The sequence below is a fragment of the Megalops cyprinoides genome, chromosome 11 (assembly GCF_013368585.1).
Source record: "Megalops cyprinoides isolate fMegCyp1 chromosome 11, fMegCyp1.pri, whole genome shotgun sequence".
In the NCBI taxonomy this organism is placed as follows: domain Eukaryota; kingdom Metazoa; phylum Chordata; class Actinopteri; order Elopiformes; family Megalopidae; genus Megalops; species Megalops cyprinoides.
The window spans coordinates 29,976,028-29,985,212 of record NC_050593.1 but is presented as its reverse complement, the minus strand read 5'-3'; the positions used below and the strand labels follow the sequence as shown (position 1 = coordinate 29,985,212).

At 43.0% G+C, this 9,185-nt stretch overlaps 1 protein-coding gene across 1 annotated transcript; it reads right to left on the bottom strand.

The window, feature by feature from the left end:
* Positions 1-5,865: 5,865 nt before the first annotated feature.
* fzd7b (frizzled class receptor 7b) lies at positions 5,866-8,584 on the bottom strand. The gene has a single exon (XM_036541171.1). It carries the CDS (start codon positions 7,788-7,790, stop codon positions 6,111-6,113), a length of 1,680 nt encoding a protein of 559 aa, XP_036397064.1. The 5' UTR covers positions 7,791-8,584; the 3' UTR covers positions 5,866-6,110.
* Between the last annotated feature and the right edge of the window lie 601 nt (positions 8,585-9,185).

The window sequence follows — 9,185 nt, the reverse complement described above, 5'->3', positions numbered from 1 at the left end:
CTGGCTAAGACTAGAAGAGCGTAATTGTCAGAAGGCAAAGAGCAGGACCACGGCACGAAGACATGAAATTAAATTAAACAGCTGACACTTTCTCCTTTTCTCGCCTGCGCAGACAAGACTCCAGCCTTTCCCACACTAAACCTGGACTCTAATGTGAGCGTCCAAAGGAGGGCGACAATCACTTGCACTGCTGACCCACATATTTCCTATGCACAGGCTCAGTTGAGTCATGCATCCAATCATATCTTGGTCTGCTGAGTTCTGTGGTCCACTGTGATGTCCAGGTGAGGAAGTGCTAGAATTTCAGCCATTGGATACAGTTGAGAAAACGGAAACAATTGGGTCACTTTTCCCATGGATGGGTTCATATTACAACAAAGGAAAATAATGAGCATTGGCCCTTCATCTCAATTGATGGCATAATGAAACCATAAGTCACATCACATCTCTCACATCTCTAAAACCCTGTCTGGAAGTGGTTATTCCTAATGACTGCCAAACGAGCCTCGCTTAACATGAGTGTAGAACGTAATGTTAAATTTGGTCTGCTGTTTTTTTTTTTAAATGCTTTTTCTTTTGAACCAAATCACCAAGATTATGGACAAAAATGTTTGACCATCACCATCACCAACATTTCTGAGCTTAATGTGAAAGCTACCTGGTGTAAAGTCTATTTTACCACCTCTGAATTGGAGCCTCATTGACACCCCCTTTCTCTGATAATCTAATCTAGCAGCTTTGACAGGAGAGATATGTATACCGATGTTCAAACAATACTGAATGCGTTGTATCAGACAGGCTATGGATTTCACACGGCCCAGCTGATATCCCCTTATCATATCACAGCGGTTGTTGTATTGTTCTGAAGACAATGTGTCCCATTAAGGGCCGGATACATCAACCAGTCGGCACACTGTGTTGGTTGAAAGTGAAGAGAAGAAGACGAGCCCAGTCTCAAGATTCTACATGTAGCGCATGCGTTGAACACTCGCTGGGCAAACGTGAGCCAAGTCAGAGAGGGAAGAGACATACAGAGCACCAGTGATGAGGACAGAGAGGGCGGGAAGCACCGTTTGACCTTCCACACAGGAAGTAAATAGAAGCAAAACACACAACAGCACCACACTAGGAATTCCATTCACCAGGTCCCTGTTTTGTGGAAAAGAGACAAACATTTGAATGGATGAGAAGGTAGAGGGGTAACCACCATGTCCATTGCTTTCCTCCTTTTCCTTCTGTCGTCTTTACTCTTCAACAACAAAAGAAAGCAAACATGAAATAATGAAACGCGAGTGTTTATTTTGCCCACGTCAGTAGGAGGACCCACAGCGACTGTGTAGACTGACGTAATGCATCTGTTTTATGTAATACTACAATGCTAATTTGTCCCAATTAACGGACAGTCTAGCGAGTTTCCAAAGTGGTACCTGTTTAATATACTAGTCCCTGAAACCTGAAGCCTTCATAATCACTATGTGTTGATTTAACGTTTCATGAACCATGCCTCCTCCAGTCAATTTGTGATGTATTGTTCTGAAGACCATGTGTCCCCTTAGCAGGAAACAGACTCCTACTATAAGATTCTAAATGAATTGATTTAGTTCATTTCTATTGAACAGACTGTAAATAATTGAAGATTATACCAAATTTAAAACAGTCTGGGGGAAATATCTCACCCATTCCAATGGCACTGGTTCTCTAATGTTTATAATCATATTTCAACCCTTGGCTTTCATTCATTATAAATCAAGTAATATATCTGAGTTTACTGTGAAAGATCCTTCAGCTAAAGTGTACTCTGTCCAGCGCCACATTGACTAATGTATAATCTAACGTGATGACTCACAGAAGGTAAAAAAGCCTAGTGTTGCAGTCGAGCCAGGGATCATTACACATGTATAAATGCATTAGTGTGTGTCAGAGCTGCCTTTAAAAGAATTCATACATTTAATGTGTCTTTCTGAAAATGGAGTAACTGTCCCCCTCTTTGCTGATACCCCCCAATCCTCCTCCGTACTGCCTCTGTAATGGCCTTTGAGAATCAGCTACTTGAAGATAAGGCTTGTTAAAACTGCAGAATTGTGTTGCTAAGAAACCTGTGGGCAGCAGTGGGCATGACCAGGGCTGAGGGCACACCTGTGCTCTGCAACCCCTCCCAGATTTTCACCTGGTTTACCTGCTGAAGCCTGCGGGTCAGAATTACTTACAAATCAAAATGCAAAGAAAGTGTGTGCAAAGGGAAAAGGCAGAATGTGGAGGGAGTCTTGCCTGGAGGGATATAGCTCATGTAATGAGTAGTTGCTTTGTTTTTTTTCTGCTTCAAGATTCATTAAGTAATCTAGATCTCCATGTTAAAGTGGGTCAGTGTTAGATCAATGTGGTACAAACTTGAACCGATCCAACGTTATTAAAAACAAAACAACAACAAACACACTATGATGCATTGTTTCTGACAACTTTGTGGTTGGCTACATTAATTTAGCATTTATAACCTAAAGGATCCAGAAACAGTCTGGTTTGTTTAGTATTCAAGTGCTACATTAGTTAGCTCCTGCTTGCATTTATTTTGGTTAAAATTTGATTAAAAATGATTAATGGACTCTCGAGGTGCACATCAATGCACAACTCAAAACCGGTTTTAATCAGAATTTTCATGTGTTTATTAAACCCACAAACAAAAATCAAACACAATTACCATTTCTAAACATTTTATATGTCACCTCCTTATTTAATTTTCAGCTAAGTGATCTTCAAAGGAAAATCAGATTATGTGCACAATGAACAACAATATTCCACTGATCAGAGGCTTAACGACGTGAAACACTATAAGCAGTTGTACCCTTCCATGTTAGATTGGATCACCTTTGCCTCAACCCATTTAAAGATTAAATCGTTTAATGCTATTAGATGACCATAAATATAAACAAATTCTGATGAATGAAAGAGTTGTGTAAAATAAATCGCGGAATTAACACGGAGTGCAGAATAATAAAAAATATAATGGAATTGCCTGAGCTGGTTTAAATCCGTATGCGAGTCGTATGCGACATCTGTGAGACACAGACACATACTAACAAGCGAATTCCGGAATGAACTTTGTTGCATGCATGTTCTTTTACATTCCCGGATGTAGATATAATTTGATGATCAGACAACGAAAATAAGTAACGAAACGATCTAGCAGTTAAGTGATCAAATATCAAACACCGATTAGATGACAGTTTAAGGACACACGGGCATAATTATGATATGACAGGATACCTTTTCTCTGTAACTGAAAATACCTGCACACAATACACCATTCACAAAATAATAAAAACCATATTTAACCCAAAAAATGGTGGTAGTATTTGGAAAAGGAATTAAATAAAAGAAAGGCTACCTGTAGGTGGCGCCAGTACACAAATTTGTAGTTGTCTGGTAGCTCATGGTTAGCCTAACATTTGGTTTCCAGTGAAGTCAGAACAAGTTGCAGAAAAAGAATGAACTCGACAGTCGACCCCCCACAAGGTCGGATCTCTATTCAAATGAATGCATTTTTGAAGCTATGTTATATTTTACCCTCCTTTCCTTTAGAATGATATTAATACTGAATTTGAAATGACATGCTTGGACGGGACGTGTACTGATTTAACCTGATGTACTTACAGCTACATTGCATCTTCCTATGAAGTCCTCGCGTGTGACACAGCATGTGGCATTGAAATGGCGTTAGGGGTTTGTAGTTTGAAACTAGTTGACCCGTTCCCAAAAAGAAGCCAGTTACATTTAAACACACAATTGGGTTGTACAGTAGTAATGTTACGTTGGACTCTTAATTCTCATAGATTCTTAACGCTATATTACTACTGGAACACTAAACACTCGTTCCCTTAATACAGATTTATGTGGCCTTCCTTTAGCCATTTGTTGACTCAGTTGCCTGAACGGGGAGAGCAGACACCGCGTGTTAAGCCTTAGCCTAGACCGTGAAATATGTTATTGTTCCTTGTGTTTCTTTGGCGATCTGACACATCCATGCTCGTTCAATAATAGCAGTCTGCTTCCAGGGAAATATTTCAGCGAGTCCCCTTGTTTATTGTGTTCATAGGTGTGTGGCGCGACGATTTCTACCATCTTGACTGTTTTGTAATTGATTGCGTTTCAGAAGCACAAGTTCTGAGCACATCGAGATCGTAAGCTCATCCTTACCTGTACTGCCTGAAGACAATCTGTACTGCTCGAAGACAACGTAAATAACCGTTCCATGCAGAACCATGCTTTTAATGATGTTTTTAAATGTAGGTTACTCGTCAGTATGGTTCAACGCTAATATGAGCACCTGGAGTGTGCAATTTATCATACGTGTGATCTCCCCACAAAGAACCGCACCATTTGAGCCTTCTGGATATTGTACCTATCCATTGCTGGTAGTGCAACCTTAGTTTGTCCTTAATTAGTTTCAATCTACCGCAGGACCCAGTCATGCTCATTCCACGAATTCTCATTAGCCTTCAATTAACCAGTAACAGCTGTAACAAGATACACGGAAACCCCATTCCTCCGAGTAAAAGGTTCACACAATTAAGAAATGATTTACAAAAGGCTACCCCTATCCTCTCATGGCCGACTGGCTAGCCGCTATAACGTGCCTCCGCCCCTCGAAAACAAGGCAATTCCGGGAAACCAGGCGGCCTGTTGAACGCACCACATGGAATCTAACAAAATATATTCAAGGCAAGTGGGTAAATTACAACACATTAGACCAACACCTTATGTACTAACCGTTTTCCCCACCAAGAATGTTTTTTTTTTTTTTAAACAGCTGCGGCACAAGGCACAGACCGGCACCCTCAAAAACGGGTCCCCAACACACACTGACATAAACAAACTTCATAAGCTAGCAGTGGCAATACACTGATTATTTATACACCTGAACTTTATACCTTTTTCTAACTGGAATGCTACTTAAAAAGGTAAAATCTTCCGAAATAGCATTCTAACTATTCCCCCGACACACCCAAGATAGCATCCACACTGAACACGGGCAAGAGATTAAAAAATCTAATCATTTTATTCGGTGAAACTGTACAGATACAAATGAGGTCTCTTACTGTATTAAAAAAATCAAGTAAAAAAACAGCAAGATTCTTATAAATACATATATTCTTTTGGGAAAAAGTGAAGAATATTTACAAAATATGTATAATGTAGTAGCTTGCATATTTTTACAGCTATACACATGCATATAATAGTACCCCAATTCGAAAGAAATCCCGGCTGTCCTTCTGATTGAGGAACAGGAGGATGCATGATTGTCGACGGGTGGCTGTAGGTCACAATTTACGAAACAAAAAAAGTAAAAAAATAAAATAGTGATAAGGCAAACACTTCCTGCGTACAGATTAAACAATGCTGGCAAGAAATTTGTTGAAAATATACCAAATGACAAAGTTGATAGTGCGCCACACCTAAAATGAAACGGCATAATGTAGACTATGTAGATCTACAGAAGAAATCGACAGAAGGATCGTTCTGCATTTCATATGCTGTAACAAAGGAACGGAGAAAGGAAAGTTGATAACAAAATGAGTAATGTATTTGCCAAACCGCAGACAGAAAGAGTGCAGCATTTAAGGAGCACAGTTACGTGGAAAAATTATGTGTGTAGAGTAAACATAAAAGGTAGTCTAAATGCATTATTTAAACAGAGCAGAGCAGCAGACAGAAATGTTTCCTCATAACGGTCGCACAGAATAACTGAAAACAAATTAGCAAAAACAGGTAAAAATTTTACAATCTTCTTTTAAACATATTCAAGAAACAAACTACAAAACTTGTAATAACAGTTCAAAAGAGTTTGATTTGTGAAATGTTCCGTTCTAAAGTTAGGACCCCCTTCAAGAAAAAAAAATCAATGGCTCAGCGACAACCAACGAGAATGGCAAGGTTTGACAAAGGCAATGAGTACACATTAAACCTGATTAACAATCTCATGTAGAGAGGGGCAGCAATGAGCTCAAATTCAAATTCCAAAGTCTAGATTTTAAAATCAATTCCAGTTTATAAAGCAAGGGACTTTATTCGTCTTTTTTTGACCCCGTTTCTCACACGATGCCCCTCTGAAACGTTCATACCGTCGTCTCGCCCTGGTTGCTGTTACTAAGCCTCTTGTAAAACCTGCGCCAAGACTGCAGCGTTTTCCCGGACCATATCCAAAAACCAGAGGTGATGCCTACGATCATGGTCATTAGGTACTTGATCATGAAAACTGTGAAGTCCGGGGTCATGGGGGCAAAATTGTTGACTGGGCAAGGCACGGCGAAGCGTTTACACGTCTGCATATGCCAAGTCTTCTCCCACTGCTCGCGGAATGCTTGCTCGTAGAAGTAGCAAGCGATCACGATGGTGGCCGGAACCGTGTACAGCACGCTGAAAACGCCAATCCGCACCATCAGCTTCTCCAGCTTCTCCGTCTTGGTCCCGTCGTGCTTCATTATGGTGCGGATACGGAACAGGGACACGAATCCAGCGAGAAGGAACGACGTGCCTATGAACAGGTAGACGAAGAGGGGGGCGAGGACGAAGCCGCGCAACGAGTCCACGTTGTAGATGCCCACGTAGCACACCCCCGTGAGAATGTCGCCGTCCACTTGGCCCATGGCCAGGATGGTTATGGTCTTGACGGCGGGCACGGCCCAGGCAGCGAGGTGAAAATACTGAGAGTTGGCCTCGATGGCTTCGTGACCCCACTTCATGCCAGCAGAGAGGAACCATGTGAGGGACAGTATCACCCACCAAATGGAGCTGGCCATGCCGAAGAAGTAGAGGATCATGAAGAGGATTGTACAGCCCTCTTTCTTGGTGCCCTGCGCCACCGTTTTGTAACCGTCGTCCTTAAACTTATCGATGCAGACCACTTTGTCCTCCAGGAGGAAGCCGGCTGCATAGGCCACCGCCACCATGAAGTAACAGCCGGAGAGGAAGATGATGGGCCGCTCTGGGTAACGGAACCGCCGCATATCCACTAGATACGTGAGGACCGTGAACAGGGTGCTCACGCAACATAGAATCGACCAGATGCCCACCCAAAGTCGGCCGAACTTCACCTCCTCTTCACGGAAATACATCAATCCGTTGGGTTTCGTGGGCTCACAGGGGGCGCCGCAGTCCTTCACCCCCAAAAAGTAGTAATTTAGGTATGTAGGCACCTCCAGCTGCAGCGGACACGAGAAGGGCTGACTCGACCGCCCCATGTTGGGAGGCAGCGTAATGAGTTCGGGGATGTAGGGAGTTGGGTACGAGGTGGGGCTGCCCGTGTCCGAGGTGTTCTGACCCACGCAAATTTCTCCCGCGCCGTGGACCGGGAAATTCTCACAGCGGAGCCTCTCGGGCCATTGGAAGCCAAACTTATTCATCAGGGCCTCGCAGCCTTGACGCGCTCGTTCACACAAAGAGCGACACGGTGGAATCGCCTGCTCGAGCACCGTGCACACCGGCGCGTACATCGAGCACAAGAAAAACTTTAAGTCCATTGAGCACTGCACCTTAACGAGAGGGTAGAACTGGTGCACCTCCAGCCCCGCGTCTTCCTGATTCGTGTGGCCCAGTAGGTTCGGCATGATGGTTTGGTTGTAGGCGATGTCGGTGCAGAGCGGAATAGATATGGGCTGACAGAAGCCGTGTTCAGGTATAGAGATACCCTTCTCTCCGTGATACTGCCCGGAACACGGCTGAGAGAGCAGGCACACGGTCACCAGAACGCAACCCGCTGTCCAAACCAAATTCCAGGTCTTCGATGGTACTGCCATTGTGGGTCAGAGAGAGAGTTCGCTAACAAAAACGTTAAAACGTACGCCTTGCACAAGACTTCTCCGCATGAACGGGGTCGTGTCTTCTAAATCACCAGCCGCTTTCTTTCCCCCAATCCGCACAAAGTTGGTTAAAAAAACTAGCTAGATTAAAATTCTTTCAGAAGTCCTCTAGACAGTTCACACTGACGTCGAGAAAATGCACTACAGACTCGTGCTGCTATTGAAACATAGTTTTCAGAAACTACCCTATTTAAAAAAAAACAGAACACATGTAGTACTGTCTTTACTTACACCACCCGTTCAATCGATTTGCCAAAGGAAGGAATATCTGCATAAAACCCGTATTTTCGGTATTCCAAGCAAGAGAAGGGAGGGGGTGCTCCACTGTGCTGTGGCCAGTGTCCGTTTTCACTCTACTGTTTCAACATGCAAGAGAACTTTGCAGAGCGTCGTTCGGATCAAATCTCTGGTTAGTTCGCTATGCCGACTTCTAGTCCGTGCCTGTGATCAGGTCCGTTTGAGTTGGATTCCTTTATTTTTCTCCCTCTCGGCAGCAGCAGACGACAACAGCATATTCCATGACTTGGCTGATCAGTTGGTAGCTACACGTTACAATGTTGCGATCCGTGTCTCTTGATATTTCATCTTTGTTGATGTTCTGAAAATAGCAAAATAAATGTTTCAAGTCGCCGTGCAACTGATTCGTAACCTAAGACTTTTGCAATTCCCTGAATTACAGCTCATATTCACCATGTAACCCTTCTCCACCGCTTACACCACCGCTCGCAACGCCGACTCGCTTCTCACTGAAAAGTTTAGTCTCAAGCGCAGAACACACAATAATGTTACGCCGGTTTCCAGGTACCCCTCATTCACAACACTCTATACTGCTCTGCGGGGCGCCTTGAAACCACGATCCCTTGACCAATCGTACGGTTTGTTTTTCTTAGCACCTCTTCTCTGATTGGTCAGTGGGAGTAAAGGCAAAGAGGGCGGAGTCCTCTGAACTTTTTAAAAAATTATTTTTATTTATTATGTTTCCTTTTCGTGCCTTCGGATCGTGGTGGGCATGCTTATCTTTGACCGATGTTTAATATTTTCTGCACCCTTAAAAGCTTGTGATTAAGAGCTAAAATCTCAGATTTTTAAGCGATTTTTCAATGGAAAGCTGTTACAGCCTGAGTCTGCTTTCGCTGCAATTCAATGCGTTTGCAAAGTCGTCGCTTATGTGGATGGGTTGTGTATCTGATGGACATTCTCTAAATCGTTCCATTACAATAACTCAACCAAATGACTTACATTGTCTATGGCGAGTAATCTCACAGCTACCGTATAAAGCCAACAGGACAACCTCATTTTTACTTGAATTTAGACAGTCCTGGGAAACCATCA

Coding starts and splice junctions, on each gene's coding strand:
- fzd7b (XM_036541171.1), bottom strand. CDS start 7,790: ATGGCAGTACCATCGAAGACCTGGAATTTGGTTTGGACAGCGGGTTGC.